The sequence below is a fragment of the Motacilla alba genome, chromosome 1A, assembly GCF_015832195.1.
Source record: "Motacilla alba alba isolate MOTALB_02 chromosome 1A, Motacilla_alba_V1.0_pri, whole genome shotgun sequence".
Taxonomy (NCBI): Eukaryota; Metazoa; Chordata; class Aves; order Passeriformes; family Motacillidae; genus Motacilla; species Motacilla alba.
In genome coordinates this window covers 62,920,683-62,939,792 of record NC_052031.1, presented here as the reverse complement: position 1 = coordinate 62,939,792, position 19,110 = coordinate 62,920,683, and the positions used below count along the sequence as shown (strand labels likewise).

General features: G+C 45.1%; 1 protein-coding gene across 5 annotated transcripts in view; it reads right to left on the bottom strand.

The window, feature by feature from the left end:
* Positions 1–442: 442 nt before the first annotated feature.
* The window catches only part of STAB2 (stabilin 2), a 77,663-nt gene continuing 58,995 nt past the window's right edge, over positions 443–19,110 (bottom strand). For 3 of the 5 annotated variants that reach the window (XM_038155042.1, XM_038155043.1, XM_038155045.1), the window contains 21 exons: positions 18,722–18,847; positions 18,346–18,405; positions 17,756–17,932; positions 17,585–17,674; positions 16,247–16,393; positions 15,071–15,127; positions 14,502–14,625; positions 13,032–13,181; positions 11,294–11,398; positions 10,815–10,922; positions 9,975–10,168; positions 8,845–8,986; positions 7,793–7,926; positions 6,593–6,758; positions 6,254–6,360; positions 5,522–5,641; positions 4,603–4,761; positions 3,637–3,744; positions 2,829–2,957; positions 1,654–1,773; positions 443–1,072 (listed from right to left, as the gene is read on the bottom strand). In XM_038155042.1, coding sequence (XP_038010970.1) covers positions 1,022–1,072; positions 1,654–1,773; positions 2,829–2,957; positions 3,637–3,744; positions 4,603–4,761; positions 5,522–5,641; positions 6,254–6,360; positions 6,593–6,758; positions 7,793–7,926; positions 8,845–8,986; positions 9,975–10,168; positions 10,815–10,922; positions 11,294–11,398; positions 13,032–13,181; positions 14,502–14,625; positions 15,071–15,127; positions 16,247–16,393; positions 17,585–17,674; positions 17,756–17,932; positions 18,346–18,405; positions 18,722–18,847 — 2,574 coding nt within the window. In that variant the 3' untranslated portion in view covers positions 443–1,021. Of the gene's footprint in view, positions 1,073–1,653; positions 1,774–2,828; positions 2,958–3,636; positions 3,745–4,602; positions 4,762–5,521; positions 5,642–6,253; positions 6,361–6,592; positions 6,759–7,792; positions 7,927–8,844; positions 8,987–9,974; positions 10,169–10,814; positions 10,923–11,253; positions 11,399–13,031; positions 13,182–14,501; positions 14,626–15,070; positions 15,128–16,246; positions 16,394–17,584; positions 17,675–17,755; positions 17,933–18,345; positions 18,406–18,721; positions 18,848–19,110 lie in introns of those variants that run through there. The other 2 variants (XM_038155044.1, XM_038155046.1) reach the window with 2 other exon arrangements.

The window sequence follows — 19,110 nt, the reverse complement described above, 5'->3', positions numbered from 1 at the left end:
TCCCAGAGATAGCTAAAGCTTTCCTGGGCTTCCCTCCTGCCCCTACAGACTGGGGGGATGTTACTGCTGCCAGAAAGAAAACTTTTCTTTTCTTGCTGTTTTGTGGTCTTTTCATGTTCTCATTATGATATTCAATATTTTGATGGAAGGAGGTGACACTGACTCGATCTCAAGTTTGATCCGTCTCTAGTGGTGTGTGGTGACAGTGGCAGCTATTAGTGCTGTGCTTGGTAAAAACACAGTGTGTGAAGGAGCAGCTGCTGCTGCTCCTCTCAGGCCTGAAGAACTGAATGTAGACAGTGCATGGCAAGGGGATGTTCATCCTCACAGTCCACTTCTCCCAAAAATGGCTCATTTGGACACATTCATATCACCCGCCTCTTTTACCAAAGCTGCCTCAATCACTGCTTCCCTTTGGTGACAGTAAAGCAAACACCAAGCCAAGGTCGAGGAAAGACAGAAGCTAGAGGAGGCAAGGAGGACAGTCAGGATAGCTGTGTTTCCTGCTGCTGCCTATCTAACAGGAAAGTATACCAGCCAAAAAATCCCCTCCGTTTAAAAATAGAAGTTTACCACGTGTTCTGTTTCACACTTGCCTATTCTAATTGTAACTGAGCCAAAATGAAAGCACAAGCCTACAGTACTAAAAAATTCAGGATATTTGCCAAGTTTCCCTGTGTGCTTGTGGCCATTTTAAAGTCTGTAAAGGAAAAGAAAAGCAGTTAAATAGCAGGTGAGTGAAAATCAGCTGCTTTTCTCAGAGAGGTGTCTGCTTCTGGGTAGATTAGTTGAGACTTTGTTTTGCTTTTAGCACTCATATTTGGCACTGTTCAGATTCAGCCAACACTTCTGAAGTTGGTAAGTCTGTGAGCTATATAGAAGGCATCTTAAACAAAGCTGTGCTCTTTTGGTTTTTAATTTGTAACAAGATTTTATTCCCTGTAATGTAGGCGCTCTTTTTTTTTCACAGTAAGTGTAAATAAAAATGTGTTTATTAGATGACTAATGCCAAATTCAGTTTTTAATTCTGATCATAAGGACCACTCATCACAAGCTGTTGGTCATCTGAATCCTATAAAATAGAATAAAAAAGAAAATCAGACTTGAACTCTGCATTAAGAAACAAAAGTAACATTTTGGCAACTTTGTCCATACAGATGGCAGAGTTGGCACCTGACATTTCTGCGCCAAACAAGTCCTTTTACTGAATGCAAAATGGTGCATTTTGATTTTAGAATCTGCATGTACATGACAGTGCAATCCTTCCTTCCCGGAATTCCCAGCCCCCTCCCTGCTGCATTTCAGATTCTTTGGAGTGCTAGCGGGGCTCTCAAGGAGACATGAAGACAAAATTAGAAGGCTTTTTAAGATTTTATGGATGTGTCACTGTCATCCAGTGTCATTTGAAGTCCAGTTTAATTCAGCTGTCTTCGGAGATGGCCTTGAGATGCAGCTTTTGACCACAGCTGCAATTTTACTACAGGTGAGACAACCCACTCTCAAGTAGGGGGGGAGACAGGAAAGCCAGAAACTCAAATATTGGTTTCTTGAATTTATTTTTCTGTTCCAGCTAGATATTTTTCTTCTATAAAGTCATTCCCTCTTACCATTATATTAGCAGTGTCCCAATCTCAAATCAGAATGAATACTTACTGAGAAAAGATCATAAGTAGGTTCTGGTGAAGTCAGTGTTGAAGAACTTTCATATGAGGGGTTGGTGATATTTGAAGGCTGTGACTTGTCCAGTGGTGTTGTGTCAGTGTCATCTTTGGACTACACAAAAGCACACAAACTTGCTTAAATTTCACCCTCTTTCCCCCAGTGCATTAAGTGGGACACTTGAGCCTCTCTACCAGCTGGTGCACTGCTGTGATTCAGGTGTCTTTATTGTCTAAATCTGTCTCTGGGCATGAACTGTGGTTTTGCTTGTTGTTTTATCTCAGGTCATTTAACACTGACATTTAACACATATCTTTTCCTCTCCATTCTTATTTTTACGCCTCAGCAAAAAATGGGAGAAGTGTGGCCCTGAAATGGTGCTTGGGGTAAAAAGTACTTGGTTAGTCCTGAGGGCTCTCTTTGAAACTATTTAAAAATCTAAGTGTCTTCTCTGGCTCTTGGCTACTGGGTTTTGTTTCTACAAGATGATTCACATTACATGCAGGGACTAGAACAGGAACGGACTTCTGTTCACTTCTAGGTAGACTTTCTTTCGGGTATGTTCTTGTGTATTTTGTAACATTTTTTCCTCATCCCTCATCCCTGTAGCTTAGCTCTTGCTGACTGGTTTTGCATCTTTCTGTTGCTAGCAAAATTATTTAAGAGAAATCAAACATGAAAGTGCATGAAAGAATAAAACCCTGCACTTTTCAATCCTACAGGCATTTCAGTTTGTCTGTTGGATCTGGCCTTTTTCCTACGAAATGTTTCAACCTCCAGAAGAACAAAATTGATAGTAATGGAGGAGGAGAACAGGTGCCCTTTCAGTGGTTGTAATTCCTCACTTTCCTAAGGGTGAGCTTTCTGGGGAGGCAAGGACTTCTGCACTGCTGTGGTGCAGTTAAATCAGCTTTGGGCCAGTCCTCGGTGTGGGAAGTGTCTGTGTGAGCAGACACTTGGGTGGAGGGGTCTGGGGCAAATGTGAACTCGTGTCCAAGGCAAGCATGTCAGCCTTCCCCACTTTCTCTGTGTCTCAGTCTGAACAGCTCAAGTGTGAAGTGATCAGGAATGTTTCTAGCTTAACCAAATGTATGGAAAAACTGAAAGTTTGAATATGAGAAGTGCAGTTGTCCACCCCACCCTGCTTTGTGTTCCTACCTGCCACCTACCTTGAAGTGCTGGAAGCTGATGTTTTTCTTCCTGAACCTGAGATAAGAATATCCAATCAGAGCCACAATTCCAGTAACTAGACAGACGCCAAAGAATATTCCTGTCCCAGTACTGGCATGGAGAGGAGCCTGGAAGCAAGGGAAGAGGGTGAGTGAGCTCTGGGTGGGCACTGGTCAGCTTACAGCACCCAAGCACGTGCAGTGTCCCTTTGAGGCATGCTGTGGTCCTGAGCTGTTCTTGTGCTTGGGTTTCCTGGTAGATGTTCCCTAAAGACATTTGAATGTGGCCTTTTGATAGAATCACATAAAAGTTTATGTGGAAATAGATGATCGAATCCAACTGTTCCCCCCAGCACTGCCAAGCCCATCACTAAACGGTGTGGACCAAGGAGACAGCTGGGTAACTGGGAGAATTTGCAGGAATTCATGCAGGCAAAAGACACCTATTTTCAAAACATTGTTTTGGATAGGAATGAACGCCAAGGCAAGAGTAAACAAGGTGCCTTTAAAGCTTTGAAGTTGAAGAACTAAAATGGAGCTTTAAAAAATCTCTGTGACGTACATGAGCTCTATTATTTTACATACAGAAAACAAATTTATAACTGTGGGAAGAAATTGTTCAGACAAATTTTTGGTATCACTGGTGCCGTGTTTTCAACTTCTAATTCTCTTTGAAAGTAACCTTTTAAGCTGAAAGCTGCATATATGTCAGGGAAACTGGGAATATAGAGATGTCAGTAATGACTTTAGGGTAAAATAAGACAGTTACCTCTCCCCACCCCAAAAACCTGAATCACTATGCACTTACAGGTTCTGATGGAGCCTTTAAAGGCTCTGAAATGATGTGGATTATCCCATTGGAAGCAATTATATCCCACTCAACAATAGCACTTCTGTCCACGTATCGGATCTTGCTCTGCCAGGAAAAGAAGCAATGAGAGCTGAGCTTTTACCCTTCTCTCTTTGGTACTGAAATTGACATTAAGATGGTTTCCCCACCTCAGTTTCTGAGTGCTCAGTTCACCAGAGAGAAACAACATGTGGAAAAAAACATAGAAAGTTACACTGCTGCCTCCCTGGACATCAGCCTGGGATGGCCCCTGGCTGGTCAGGGTTCTCCTGTGCATGGAGCAGCCATCATCATCACCTGCATGTTGCCTTCTTGTTGCTCTGACCTTTTTTTTTTTTCTTTCTTTCTAACTGAAGGTTTTTGTGATCTTTGTGAAGTTGCAAAGCTGTGCCTTGAAGTGCAGTCATTCCTGAGTGCCAGGCAGCCACTTTCACTGCAGAGGATGCCACTTGCCACTCGAGTTTGCTGGCTGGAGTTTGCTTGCTGTGAGCAAGGCTCTGTTGGCATCTCCTGCCTCTCCCAGAAAGTTACCAAGAAATTTTACAAATGCCAACATCTCTTTCTAATGATAAGCTGCTGCTTTCTTCTCTTTACCTATCACACAGCCATCTCCCATAATCCTACCAAGCTGAGAGGAGAGCAAAATGAAACCCCTATCCCCATTTTTCCATTCCTGAGAGCCACTTCAACAGCTTCCTTTGAGTTTTTCAGGTAAGAGATGTCCATTTGCCAGCTGGTAAATTTGCAGTCTGCCAGCTGCTATCCTGCAGTCTCTGGACAGGAAAGAGCCTTCTGAACTCAGTCTCTCATTGCTGCCCACTCTCAGCTTATCAAAATGCCCTCCAGATCAGTGTGCCACCTGCTTACAGAGTATAGCAAAAGAGGAGGAAAAGCACGAAGATGGGAAAGTTATTACAGAGGTACCTGGTCAGCCATGGGGACTTGATGCTCCTGGCCCCCTGTGCTTGTAATGAGGAGCTTTTTCCCTAGACGAGTGAGAAGGGTGGTTCCATTGGTCAAGTCCTCATAAAACATTATATTGGCATTAGATAAATGATACTCGATGTCTCTCCCAGAAAGGGTCTGCAAATGAGGGCAAAATGCAAGGAGTGTTAATGGATCTCATTAATCCTTTGGATTTACTAGTAAGCCATGTGCCTGTGACCTTTGTCCCCCTCTGCTATTAAAGCTGCAGCAAGTGCAGCAGCATTAGAGGTTATTGGGAAATCTGCTTGGGAACAGTGGGACATTCTGCCCCTGCTGGCTTCTGATGGTAGGACCTTAATTCCAGCAGGACAAAGGATTTCACTCCTCTGTAGGATGACCTGAAGTGATGAGACTCAGATATTCCAAACAGCTTGACGACGTGAACCAGTGAATAAACCCTTATGAATTGTTTGAAGCAGTGTTTGATTGAAGGAAGGAAAGAATAAAAAGGAGAAAGCATAGAAATGAAGTTAGGAATGGATGCCTTTAATGTATTTGTAGAAAATATGAAAGCTGTATGCTGCTTTCTTAAAAGAACTGTGCTCCATGCTGATGAGCCAGAACAGACTTCATCTCAGGCAGACTCCTTTGTATCAGGGTAACTAAAATCCCTGATGGAAAAGTCTCTGTAGTGACTTGAACACTCAATAACCTCGCACCACTAACCATGGAAGGGAAATGGAAACAATGAATTCATGTCTTTTGTGAGCACAGTTTAAATTCTACACGGTTAAGCAGAAGTCACATCATACTAAGATTATTTTTCCAAGCTTAAATTTCAATGGGATGCAAAAACCCATAATAGCTGTTTAGGTGTCATTAGAACAAAGAAGGAAAAAAAGACAAAAACCCTGACCTCATTTTCCTTTAACCCACTATCGTTGGGAGCAAAGAGGGTGGCGTGCACTGACAGGTCTGTGAGGTACTGCAGGAACTCTCTCCCCTTCCTGGAGGTGTTGGAGTAAGCCATGATGTCCTGAGCAGAAAGAAAATCCAGCTTTACTAGAGAGCAATTGTGCACTCCTGTGTGGAGAGCAGAAAAGATGACACTGTACAAATGACAACAAAGGAACTCTGTTATTAGCCATGAGGAAGCTCTGGAGTTACTTTCCAAAGGAAGTTTGTATTCAAAACCCAGCTCCAGCTGCTGATTTGGTAAGGGCATATTAAACTGATTTGCAGACATTGGACCTCTGTTGTCTTTGAGGCTGCTGATACATCTAGTGCCTTTCTGAGTAGCGACAAGAAAAGAACTCTTAACATTTTGTCTTTTCCCAGTAGCAGTTCAATGAAATTCCAAAGCACAGTGCCTCTTGTGATGCTTAAAAAGTTGTGCAGAGAATCTCCTTTAAGCTAAAGCTGTACCAGGCTTTTAATTCCAACTGAATTGCAGAACCCAGAAACCTCTTTGCAGCAAGTAATTAAAAAAGTAGTAACTAAGTTCTGGTTTGGATTTAGACCAGATAGGTGCAGATTTAGACCACTCTGCCTTGCTTCACTGGTGTATTTGGTGGGCTAGCAAAGCAAACCCTGGATACAACACCCAGGGCCTGCTTTGCTCCACTCCTGCCCCAGCCTTTGTTCCTACCGAGAGGAAGTTTGTCAGTGTTGGGAAGGACATCAGCACTTGGAGCAAGTTCCCACTACAGGAGATGCCATCCCCCACGTAGCCTGGCTTGCAGGTGCAGTTCACCTCTGAAAGGTACAAACAGAGAGAGCTGTATGGGCAAACACCCTTTCCAAAAGAGCTTTAGGCCGCCCTGTGCCTGAAAAACTACTTGTAAGCAACAGGTTAGGTTTTCTTAAAGTTAAAAAAGAGGCAGAGTCTCTTGCTGTGTTATCTACCAGCCTGTGGCTGATGGAATGAACCCAAATCTGGGCTGCTGCTCTCATTTTCACAGAGGGATGAGGCAAAGGCCCCTCTTACCTTTCTCCCTGTAGCAGAAAACATCCCAGGTTTCGCTCAGGTTGACTCTTCTCCCGTAGTCCACGATGCCGACGTATCCAGAGCCGCAGTTTGGCGAGGAGAAGGCGGTGGGGTAGCCCACCCTCTCACCCTCCAGCCAGCCAGCAGAGCACAGGTGGTACCTCGCCTGCAGTCAGCACAGCCAGAAGGGAAAACTCAGGGGAAAAGCCGGGTGGTGGGGCTGGGGAACTGCACATGGAACGAACAGAGCCCCCGGGGCACTCAGGCAGCACCTGCCCTGCCAGCACTGGCCCAGCCTCACATTTTGCTAAAGGTGCCTCTAAACAGTGAGTGTCTTTCTTCCTTCCAGAGTAGGAAGGAGCCAGTGAGAGACAGTCAGTCTTACCCACTCTTCCAAAACAAGTTTTGCAAACCCAAGTTGGGATGCTTATCACACTGACAGCAGCCATGTGTTGTCTATAACGTGCTCAAGGGAGGCAATATGGAAATGGGTCTGTTAACAGCATTTGAGAAAAAGATTCCTGGAGACTTACTTTAAAGAAATAAATTAAGCATAACTCTGAAGTGCACATTTCTTTAAGAAGTGTTAATAAGTAAAATCCCTTTGAAAATACTCTGTAAGTCTGACTACCTCCCACCCCAGCATCACTAGAAACAAGTGTAGTTATGATATTTTATGAAAATCCTTTTGCCAGAATTTTCTTCTCCTGAGAAGCTGAGGGGCCTCAGGAACAAAATGTAAACAATAACTATTTGTTACTGTGGAATGCAATAAGTGTTTCCTTGATTGGTCTATGTTAGGTGCTTCTACTTAATAACCAATCAAGGATACAGCTGAGTCAGACTCTCTGGGAGTCACAAGACTTTGTTATTCATTTCATTCTATTCCTGTCTCGCCTTCTGATGATTCCTTTCTCTCTGTTCTTTTAATTTAGTTTTAGTTTAGCATTTTTAATATTATATATATATCTCTTCCCTCATCCTAGCTGCCCTGAAGACCACAAACAAGAACTTGGCAAATGATTTCAATGCTGCGTGAAACCAATAAAAAGTCTGAAAATTGCTCCCAGCCAAACATACCCTGGGGTGAAGGAAAGGAGGGAAAATGATGCTCATTAGCACAGAGCAGCTCCTCCCTCTCCATTTATTCTGGGTCTCAGTCCTATTTGGGGATGTCCTTCCTGCGAGAGGCCTCCTCACCTTCTGTGCGTACAGCAGCTGCTCGTAGGTAGCGATGGTGGCCGACTCATTGGCACAGGCCTCCTTGGCCTGCTCGTAAGTCATCCTGTACTGCCCCACGGGGGACCGCAGGTGGAACACCCCAACCGTGGTGTCTGCAAAGAGAGACAAGGGCCAGCTCCTCCTGAAGACAAGGACCAGCTCCTCTTCCATGGTGCAGAGTCAGCTCTGCCATACAAATACCCCTGGATTTTGTGAATTATAATTAGAGCAGATTGAGTCCTCAGGGGTAGCATTCCTACCTGGACTGCCTTCACACATAGCTTCATGATAAATTCATGTTCACATGTAATTATTATCAAACATAACTTCTATAACTATTTATTGCTGGCTAGGGGCTGTGTACAAATTACGAATGGGATGGGACTGCTAGGAAAGCATTTTAAGCTGTTTTATTTTTTCAGCATCAGTCTCATTACATGGTTATGACAATTGGAAGATGCCATCAGCTCATATCTCAGGCAGCAGACTAAGAATTTAATGTTACAACTTTAAAAGTTTTTTGACCAATCACACAGAGCAAAAGCATATTGACAGTGGTTCTATCCAACCACTATAAGCACATGAACCTTTGGTTAAAACAATGCTTGCTTATTTCGAATACAATACCTGCTTGTAAGCCTTAAAACACAATGCACAGAGCTCCATTGTTAAGCTTAGAACTTCCTAATATCTTGCTGGATAGACTTTTCTGCAGCTTAGGGAGTTATTCTAGACAAGCTTTAATATACAGACAATTGTTCTATTCGTCCTTACTTTTCTACTTCTTATATAATTATTCTGCTGACCAGAATGGCTACTGCTTAGCTCCAATCACAATTCTACTGTCTCTGAGGCCTGCCTTTTGCAGCTTTCCCAAAACCCTCTGATTTTAAGGATTCCCACAACATTCCAACTGTAATCTCTTTGTTTCATGGGGACATTAAGCAGAGGCCTGAGTGAGCTCACAGCTCCAGGTCACTGGCCTCAGAGCACAGGGCTGGCTGGTGGCGTGCAGGGTGTGCGTTCCTCACCTTGGAAATGCAGGTCGGCGCAGTCGGCGTCGGGGTGGCACTGCCCGTTGTCCTGCAGGCAGCGGTCAAGGGGCAGCTGCATCACAGAGCAGTTCAGCCCATCACCAATGAAGTTGCTTTTGCATTCACACTTACGTCTGCCCTGCTCAGGGAGAGAAGGAAAAAGGCCAAGACAAGCATTTAAGTGACGTGACTCTGGTGTTTCAGGCAACAATCTGAACTGCTGGGGAAATTTCACTTGATATAAACAGGAATGGACAAACAGAAAAGCTGCTACAAACAAGTAAGCCAAATATTTACACATGTACTTGGGTGCTCTGCTGAATTAACACCAAAGCATAATTTCATCCACAAAGTTAATGACATGCACCACAGGGTTATATGTCATGTAATTCACAAAAACGGATGGCAAACACATCAAAACGATATTTAAATGACTTGGCATGGAAGCAAGCATGGAATTTAACAGCCCACTGCTAGTAATAAATGAATGCTATAAACCAAGCAGGAATTGGTGACATCCAGGGATTGCAATGGTTGACAGCCGGAATGGATTATCAGCAAGACTTTTCTAGATCAGAAAGGCAGCTCAGGCAAGATACCAAAATGGAATGGAGAAGTGATCCTGCAAGCACCAGGACAAATGCTGGATCGAGTTACCTGCACAGGTTTTCCCTAACCACACTGACTATGTGGATCGTGGAATTATTATAATGTGGCTGCAGAGCTTTTCAAGTCAAGTCCAAGCAATCAACAAGTGACACTATTCTCCCAGCTGTCCCTTTGTTTGGCTTCCAAAATGTATCTCATTTTAATCCAAGAAATTTGTGTTGCAAATAAGGAAAGACAGATAGGGAGAGCTAAGATTGGGACAGAAAGACTACATATGCAAAACATCCCAGCTTCTGTGTTACCCCTTTCCCCAGAGCAAAGATGTTAAAATGTTTCTCAGCCTTCCGGTGAGGCGTACCAAACTGATGTGGATAGTAGGTTGGAGCTAAGTGAACATTGTTTTGGAAAAGAGAGGTTTAGAGATGTACAGGGTGTGATCCAGCCAGAGGAGACTTCTGCTGGGACCAGGGAGAAACTCCTCAGACTGCCCTGCTGGGCACTGAAATCATTCGACTCACAGGTCCTGTGACAATGCAGTTGGCGTGCTCGTGGCAGCCTCCGTTGAAGCCATCAGCACAAGGGTTTATTGGCAGGCAGGTAAAGCCATCTCCCTTGTAGCCCTTCTGGCAGCTACAGAAGACTTTCACCCCGTGCTGTATGCATTCAGCCGCCTTGTGGCACCCACCATTGTTCTGTTTGCAAAGTTCTGCAGCTGTAGGGGGAAAAGATAGTAAAAGTCTGCTTTTAAAGAGGATATTCTTCATAAATACAAACCATCACCAGTCCTTTCACACTAAAAATACTAGAATACTTGTTGGGGAAAAAAACAAAAAACCTGTTTCCATTTCCTGAGGCATTACTGAATTTCTGTAAGTCTATCCCTTGGGGCTCTGACAGCCTTGGTAGGATGTTCTTGATTCAGGAGATGTGGTACCGACCTTCAGATTTCTGGCCAGGTTGACTTTGGAAGATGTAAGACACCTGTCTGACAAAAGACACCTGTCTGACAAAGAACAACTGTTTCTGTAGCAGTGTTACCAGGGAACTGCCTTGCCTATGGGCATAAAAGAAATCATAGGATCATTTTTGTTGGAAAACCCTTTGATATTTTTGTATCCCACTGTAAGTCTTCTGAGGGAAACCCTGCTGTTTTCAAAACTTGACTGAACTGCACTTGCTGCTCATGCTCCTGCTTGATATAAATTCTGGAGAAGTCAGAAAAACCTGAACTCCCTATATCCTAAATTTGTTTCACCCACTGCAGAGTGGAAGTTTTTAGGGTGGGCAGTAAGTGCATTGCTGTGTGTGTGCAAGAGGGAAGAACCTGCCTTCTGGCCCTGAGTGGGGTGGGAGCTCACCTGTGCACGTGATCCCGTCCCCGTCGTACAAGGGCTTGCACTGGCACGTGTTGTTCTCCGTGCAGACGGCGTTGGCCGAGCAGCTCGGGGAGCACACTGGTGGCAGAGCTGCAGGGAAGACAGGAGAGCTGGAATCAAACAGCTCTGGCACCACAATACCCTTTTTTCTTGCACAAGGAGAATCCTTAGTACCAGTCTGGCTAACTGGAAAATTTGTAAGAATTTTATTTTTATTTTTATGACTGCCACAGCCCAAAGCCCTCCACAGGGGAAGTAGGAACTCATATTGCCATATCACAAAAGAGGAGATAGTGGGGTGAAGGGATTTGTCCTCAGTCCAGAGCAGAGCCCCTAAGTGCTCTTAGATGGGTCCTGACATTTATTAACCCTTTCTATCTTATCTACGGAAACCTTCTATTGAACTGCAAGTAGTTTCAACCTCTGGCTCCATGGACAGACTGGTGAGAGCAGGCAGAGACCTAGCTTGGTTTCACACAGCCGGCCAGTCCATCCTGTTTCACAGAAACATCGTCCTGTCCCTGAGTATCCTTCATCGCACTGCCCGTTGTTCTTGCATTCACAAGCTGGAAGAGAAACACAGAGATCAATCGTCATCCTTGGAGGTTTTCAAGTCCTGACAGGATAAGTCCTGAACAACATGAGCTCAGAACTGGCCCTGTTTTGAGAAGGAGTTGGGCTAGAGACCTTCTGAAACCCCTTCCAATCTGAGTTAACCTGTGGCCCTGGGATTTTATAATTGACATTTGTTCAATGTGCCTCTGAGAATGAAAATGAGTATTGACCTGCAAATTGCAGTGGAGTAAGAAACTGCACTGAGAACTGTGGCAGGAAAGTGTTAACAGCTGAACTGAAGACCCAGACAAATCAGTCCTAATGAACAGCAGCTGTTAATTGTGGGGAGGCTAGAGAAAAACAAGGTGTGTTGAGGGACACTGCTTGGCTGCTCTGCGGGAGAAGGTCCAGCTAAGTAAGGAAACCAGCTATGAGGTTAGTAAGCTTTTCTGTAAAATGGAGACAAGTCACCTGTAATTTCTTGTTTAAGGACTGCAGGTATTTTCATGACTAAAAGCTTTTGGCTTCCTTCAGTTCCTTTTATAGGTGAGGCTTTGCTGCCTCTGCCCTCCAATGCTGAGGTGTGATGGTCTGTTTAATCTATAGGTGATGTTTTTTCCTCTCCTCTTTGGGCCCTGCAATAACTTATGTGCTGAATCCTTCCTAAAGAATGATTCATGGCTCTCTGTTTTATAATGTTATGCTGCAGCATCCTTTATGGTCTTATCTTTCTTCTTGAAATATTGCTATTGTTTAGAGAAGAAAATTACGTGGGATTTGTGGAACTGATTTTTTGTATACCTGTACTGCTGAAAAGGAGCTTCACTTGCTGGCTTTTTCATTTCATTTGATTAGTTAATTTTTGCCTGAATTAAATCTATATCAAAAGGAAGGCACTATACACCTTTTTCTTCCTAAATTTCATAATCTGGTTTCAAGGTAATGGCTCATACATTTTATGCTATGCTGTGCTATAAAGTGGATGAATTGTAGGTAGTTATAATCCTGAGAACCTGTGTCCAAGCCTGTTGTCTATAATCCCCCATTTTACGTGCCTCAGGAGCAGCACAGGTGCACAGGGTTAGGATGGAAGTATTAATGTTATAACTCCTTATCTGAAAGGCTTTCCTTATGGTAGGAAAACATTTAAGTTTCAAGGGAGATATTGATCCTCCTCCCACCTAATTTACATTTGAAGCCACAGAGAGGTGGAGTTTGTGAGCAGCTGTTTGTCTGTCGCCTTGGTGTCCTTTTTCCACTCTGTGGGAGCCGCACATGCCCTCGGCCTCCTGCATTCCTTGAGGAGCCATGTTACTAAAATCCTGTCTTGAGCTTTATGTGGGTGGAGGAAAAAGCTGTGCTGTAGCTAAAACCACTTGTTGCTGAAGGCCCTGCTTCTGTTCTGTTACTGATGTACTGTGTAAGAGTAGGAGGTCCTGTGCAGGGGCAGCCCTGCAACCTCTGCATGCCCTCTTCTCCTCCTCCCTTCCGAGACCTTGTGCCGTGCCCTGGTGTGAGAAGGCACTCAGGAAAAAATCCTGATGTTAAGAGGGAAGCTTTCCTTGGCTTACTCAGAAACTCCTTGCTGACAGAACAGTTTAGGCTTGACGTGGGCCTGGGTGTGGGAAGGGAACTCAGACGTACGCCTGCAGGTGAAGCCGTATCTGCCCGGCGAGCACAGCTCACACGAGGTCCCGTTGAAGCCGCTGCTGCAGTGGCACTCTCCTGTTCCCGTGTACCCGTCGTCACAGGAGCCGTGGCCATTGCATGGGGTCTCTGGGCCCCCTGGGCAAGCTGCAAGGTTGGAAAGGAAACGTGGCTCTTTAGTGAAGTGCACATTTATTTATTCATTGTCACTGTTGGTTGTCTAGTGTTCTGTAAAAATCATCGAGCGGGGAATGCCTGTAAATGCATCTCTCCTGAGGTGTGTAAAAGTGGCTGTGACACTTAGGACTACTGTGAGCCCTGTGCTCTAAATTCCTTGACACACTTCCACAGCTCCTATCAGAAAGGTGCTGAGGATCCTTCCAGCCCTGACTTGTGGATGCTGTTATCTGGCTGCTTGCTCATTCAGACCCATGTGTGAATGGTACTTCCCAAATCGAGCCTTTCTTGAGTGTCTCTATGGGTCTGTTTGCTGTCAGGGTGACCCAAAGGCCAGCTCAGGCTCAGCTGGCCAAAGTTGCATGGGATCTGCACATGTTTCTCTGTGAAACCGGGACAGAGCTGGCAGGGCTGTGTGTGGCTGGACCTATCTGCCAGCAGAGGTCCTGACCTGGACTGTGACCCGGTGTGCCCTGGTGGAACCCCAGTACTGCTCTCCTGAAGGGCTGGCAGGTGAAGGAGAACAGTTTGGAAGTGTCTGCTAACAAACTGCTGAGATGGAGCCTCCCAAATCGTCTCCACCTGTTCAGAACTACAACTTCTGAGCTTACTCTGCTGATGAGTGCACTTGCCTGTGGCTGAGCAATTATGCAGTGGTTCTCAGGTGTGGGCTGGTGCTGCTGTGTGAACCCGAGCCTGTGTTTAAAGGACTTTCAGCTGGTGACCTGCTAGCAGGACAGCCTTTAGTCTCTGTAGCACTCACCTGCTATCACTATGGGGTTTAAAACTTGCTCTAAATATGAGGTGATAATCTGAATTGAAGAAGCACTTAACACCTTGCGCTCTTCAGCTCTTGCAACCAAGTTCCCTCATTTTGTAGCTGGTCTCTCCTGGTGCCCCTTAACACACTTCTCCCAATTTTGCCTGCTGGGTGCTACACAGCTGTACTGGGGGAGGGCACAGGATGGCCGAGTGTGTGGGTGTCACCCTGATTTTCTAAGACTTTACTAAGCCTTCTGATGTTTGCATTCTTGTAACGAACTTTCTCACACACAGTTCTGTAAACAACTTATGTTTTGCATTCTTTCATGGAGGAGGAGAGAATTGATGGACTCTTGGTCTGTCCAGTGTCATTGGAGAGGTGGCACTGTCACCCTCCAATCCACTGTCACTTTTGGAAAACTATAAATGTTGGAGTCAGAAAATAAAGGTCCCTTTTTTTGTTCACCTGGAAAGCAGCAGTATCTGTGTCGTCTTTTTGTGTCCTATTACAACATGTGGGAATCCTACCTTGGCAGTCTGGCCCGAAGTAGCCCTTGCAGCACTTGGGAATGTGGATGGCCATGGTGCAGTTCCTGCGGCACCCATCCCTCCGCAGCCCGTAGGACTCGTAGGTGCACCACTGGATTCCTTCCTGCGTACCACGAGAGGCAGCCCGGAGAGAGGAGGAGGAGAACACAGGACAATGAGTGCTGCGTGGAGAGTTTGTTTTTTTCCCCTCTTTAAATTGTAATTTCTGTTCTAACATTGAGTCAAAATGTGATGTGTGAAGGGGGCGGGTGGGAGACCCCCACCCTCCCTGATTCCTGACATGCTAAGCAGCATTCCTGAGAGTGCAGGGGCTGCTCTGGAGTCAGCTGAAGCACTTTTGCACTGGGTGCTGTGTGGTACCAACAAGCACCCCCCACCACCATCAGCACCCGCGTGTTTGCCCAGGGACAGCTTTGTCACTTAGTAGTGTGGTAGCACTGTCAAAGGCTCTCTTTTTAGTTATTCTAAGAAACTTTTTCTGGTTTGCTGTTGTGAAGTATAGAGAAGAGCATGTTAGTCTGCTTACGTGTGAGATTTGAATGTTTTACCTTTGGTTTTGTCCCTGGAGGGCATTTATAGTTACTGAAACAGCTAGCACAATGCCCCTGGAAAAGGGGAAAAAAATATATTAAAATAATGGCTACAAAAGGCCGCTTGATTTGGACAAAGTCTGTTTTATGAGAGCAGAAAAGGTAAGGCTTATTGCACTTAAAAAAATAATAGAAAACAGTGGAAGAGCAAGAGAGGGGAATGACAACAAAATAGATGCAATAATTTAGTGCCACAAAAATGCAAGAAAATAGTTTTGATACCAGAATATAAGCTCTGGGAGAGGAAAGTAGTCTGGGTTTAAAGAAGGAGGGAAGAGATGATAAACATTCTTCAAACAAGTATCGATGTTGTCTGTATTAGACCTGGATGTCTAATTTAGAGTACAGAAAAATGTTTGCTTCTCAGGAACTGCTTATGAAATTTGAGGAAATGGTATCTGTTTAATGTAATGACATCATAAACAAAAGGCAGCTTTAGCAGATGGGATGTACACAATTGTTGGTTTTATAATTGAAATACATGTTTTGAGAAGCTTTTTTAAAGACTGACTACCTGAAAGATCTTTTACTTCTGGGAAATTTTTTCATACTTTCAAATTAAACTGAAGTAAACTTCAGTTGAAACTGTTTGAAGATGACTTTCAAAATTTCCCATTTGTGGCACCCATCAAAGTTCATGGAGGAAACTTCCTCCATGCTAACACTGCCTGTTCAGGTGTGTTAAAAACAAGAAATGCCATTGACTGAGACAGAGTAGGCAGTTCTTTATCTTGTGTCCTTCATACCCTGTGCTGCTGGGGTAGCAATGCTGTTCTTTTTTAGCAGGGAACTTTGTAAACATGATCTCTACGGACAAATCTGTAGTGTGAACTTCCACTAATTTAAGAGCACAACAGAGATTTTTTTTGTTTGCTCAAGTTTTTGCTTGCAAGTTTTTTATGGCCTTCAGTGGAACCCCTTGTCCTGCGTGCTGCTTCGTGTGGAGGCAGGATTTGTGTTGTGCTCCTGTGAGGCATTGTGCTGCACTCCTGAATCCCTCTCTAACCAGTGCAGCAGATGCAGCCAGCCTGCAGCAGAGGGGCTGTACTGGCAGGAGTGCCAGAGCTGCAGGGAGTGTTACCCAGTGCAGGGGGACATCAGTGCCTGGGCTGGGGGACCCCGAGGGGCACTGACCATGAACTCCATGGTGAGGAAGCTGTCGCAGCGGCCCCCCAGGCTGGGCTCTGTCAGCAGGCAGTTGATGCCGTAGGCGATGCCCCCGTCGAACTCCAGCTGCCGCTGCACCACCTTGCACTGCCCGTCGTTCAGGAAAAGGGCGCCCTGGGAGATGGGAGGGGGGGAGGGGGACAGAGACATGGCAAGTCATGAGCTGCTCCTCCTGGGGTTCCTGCTCTCTGTAGGAATGCTCTTGGGGCAAGATGGAATGTCAAACTATCCTGTAAGTAAAATTGATGGCTACAGGGGCTCAAACCCAGTTTTGGGGCCTCTCTTCCTATGGGCAGATGTGTGTCTGGAGTACTGTGTCCAGCTCTGGAGCTCCCAACATAGGAAGGAGGTCGACCTGTTGGAGCAAGTCCAGAGGAGAGTCACGAAGATACTCTGAGGGTTGGAGCACCTCTCCTATGAAGATGGCCTGAGAGAGTTGGGTCTGTTCATCTGGGAGAAGAGAAGGCTTTGGGGAGACCCTAGAGCACCTTCCAGTCCTTAAGTGGGGATATGTCAGAATTGGAGAAGGATTTTTAGCAAGGGCATGTAATGAGAAGACAAGGGATAATGGCTTTAAACTGAAAGACAGTGGGTTTAGACTGGATTTTGGGAAGAAATTCTTTACTGTGAGGTTGGTGAGACACTGGAAGAGGTTCCTTAGAGAGCTGTGGATGCCCCATCCCTGGAAGTGTTCATGGCCAGATTGAATGGGACTTTGAGCAACCTGGTCTAGTGTAAAGTGTCACTGTCCATAACAGGGGGGTTGGAATACCATGATCTTAAAGGTTCCTTCCAACCCAAATATGCCAGTCCTATGTTCGCAGGTTTATCTTATGTATATTTAGACTTAGATGCTTGCCAGGTATGATCTGATACATTTGCAAAGAAAAATGTGACATTGCTCTGGTTTATCAGGCTATGTGTGTTCCTGCAACCTCAGCTTGGAAGTGCTTACACTCCAGAGTTTGCATGCAGAGGCTGCACTCAAAACCAGGCTGATCTTAGTGGTTTTGCACTCATGTTGTAGAAGCTCAAGTGTGCTCGTATTTCAGCTTCAAGGTGACTGAGAGCTTTTGTGAACAAACAGCATCTTACAACAGAGCAAATGGCAGCTCCAAAAAGTCCTGCAAACCATACAGTTTGCTGAATTTGTTGGTGTGGCCCTTGGCATGTAGCAGTGATGACCAACGAAGTTTTGGTGCCACTGACCCTCCCTGGGGGCCGTGCCAAGGCAGAGTTTGGTCTGCAGGAGCGGATCCTGCAGCAGGAGTGAGGAATAAAGGCGCCAGCAGAGCGAACACTTACGATCTCCCCGTTATCCCCACAGCTCACGCTGAGATTGGAGCCCTGGAGGGTCTTCAGTGAGGTGGAGCTGGGGAGCTGGTAGGCCAACACCTGGGAAAGAAAAGGGGGGTTGCACATGTCTGGCTTTGCATGTTCTGCCTGTGGCAACACTCCCAAAATGCAAGGGCTTACCGCAGCATCACGGACAATGTGGAATTTGAGGTACTGCACCAGTTTGTTGGTGTTGGATTTCTTGAAGAGGAAGTCCTGCTGCTCCTGTGGCAGTCCACGGATGGCTGTGTCAGTGGGCCAGAAGAGCGTGACGGGTTTGTGAATGGGATCGTTGATCAGCCCCAGCAGGTTGTTTTTCTGCAACACAGCAACAATTGGGGCAGAAGATTAATGCTCTGTCCAAAGTGGCACTGACCCTGTGGGGTGAATGTCAGGTGACACTGGGGTGTGGCACTCTGCGGGCTGCCTGGGCACCAGCCTGCAAATAAAAAGTTTTATTTTTTATTTAAAAAGTAGATGTGTGAGTTGAACTTGATATACAGTTGGACAGAGTTGAGTGGGGCAGGGAACGGTGTCTGTGGGTCTGCTTAACATCCCCAGTCTCTGAGGGAGTGTGAGTGGTGGTGAGCAGGGTTGTTGTGTACAGTATGGTGAGTCCTTTGGTTCTCCTGAACAAAATCCTGCCAGTGTTGACATGTTCTCTGTGTGTTTGTCTTTAAAAAAACAAAACACAACCTTTTCCCAATGGCTCCTGTCTCTTGTGTCCTTACCTCTAGCAAAGTGCTGAACAGAATGTACCCATGCTTGGCTGCAACCATTTTAAGACTTTCCTACAAAGAAAGAAAAGTGAGTAATTTACCTAAAAATACATTATTTGGGTATTAGAAAGCAGGTAAGAGCTTGCTTTTCCCTGTAAGTCACTTTTTGTTATAAAATCAAAGCTGCTGTAAAAAAACCCTCTGCAGAAATCCTCTTATACTGTCCTTACTTTATCTGTAATTCTGGTGAATTTGAAAATAATATTTAATGTATTTGTTTGTATAAGGTCTTTTTAGCATCACTTTTTTGTTGACTTATATGATTTATTTATCTGACAGTAACTGTGGAAAAGCCCCTGGGTTGGCAATGGTGATAAACTGCACATACCTTCTTGAGGGGGAAATCCTGCATCTGTGAAGGCACCAGGATTTGGTTTATGACGTGGATCACACCATTTGTGCCAACAGCATCACTGAGTACAATTTCAGCTTTGTTGTTCAAAACCAGCGAGTTCTGGAAAGGCAACAAAAACATTTTTTCTGTGAAACTCTGTTGGGAAAGTGAGGCTGATGCTGAATTGCTGGTCTCATGAGCCCAGACCACCTCTTCTTTGCAGCAAACAGTTCTTTCAGCTTTATTAAATTGCCCTTTGCTTTTTCGAACTCTCCTCATGCTCATAAAGCCAGAGTCTGAGGATAAAATAGCTTGTGTCAAAGCAAGTGTTGTAGAGCTCGACTCTTGGAATACCAAACAAGTGCTGAACTCTTCAGCTGAAC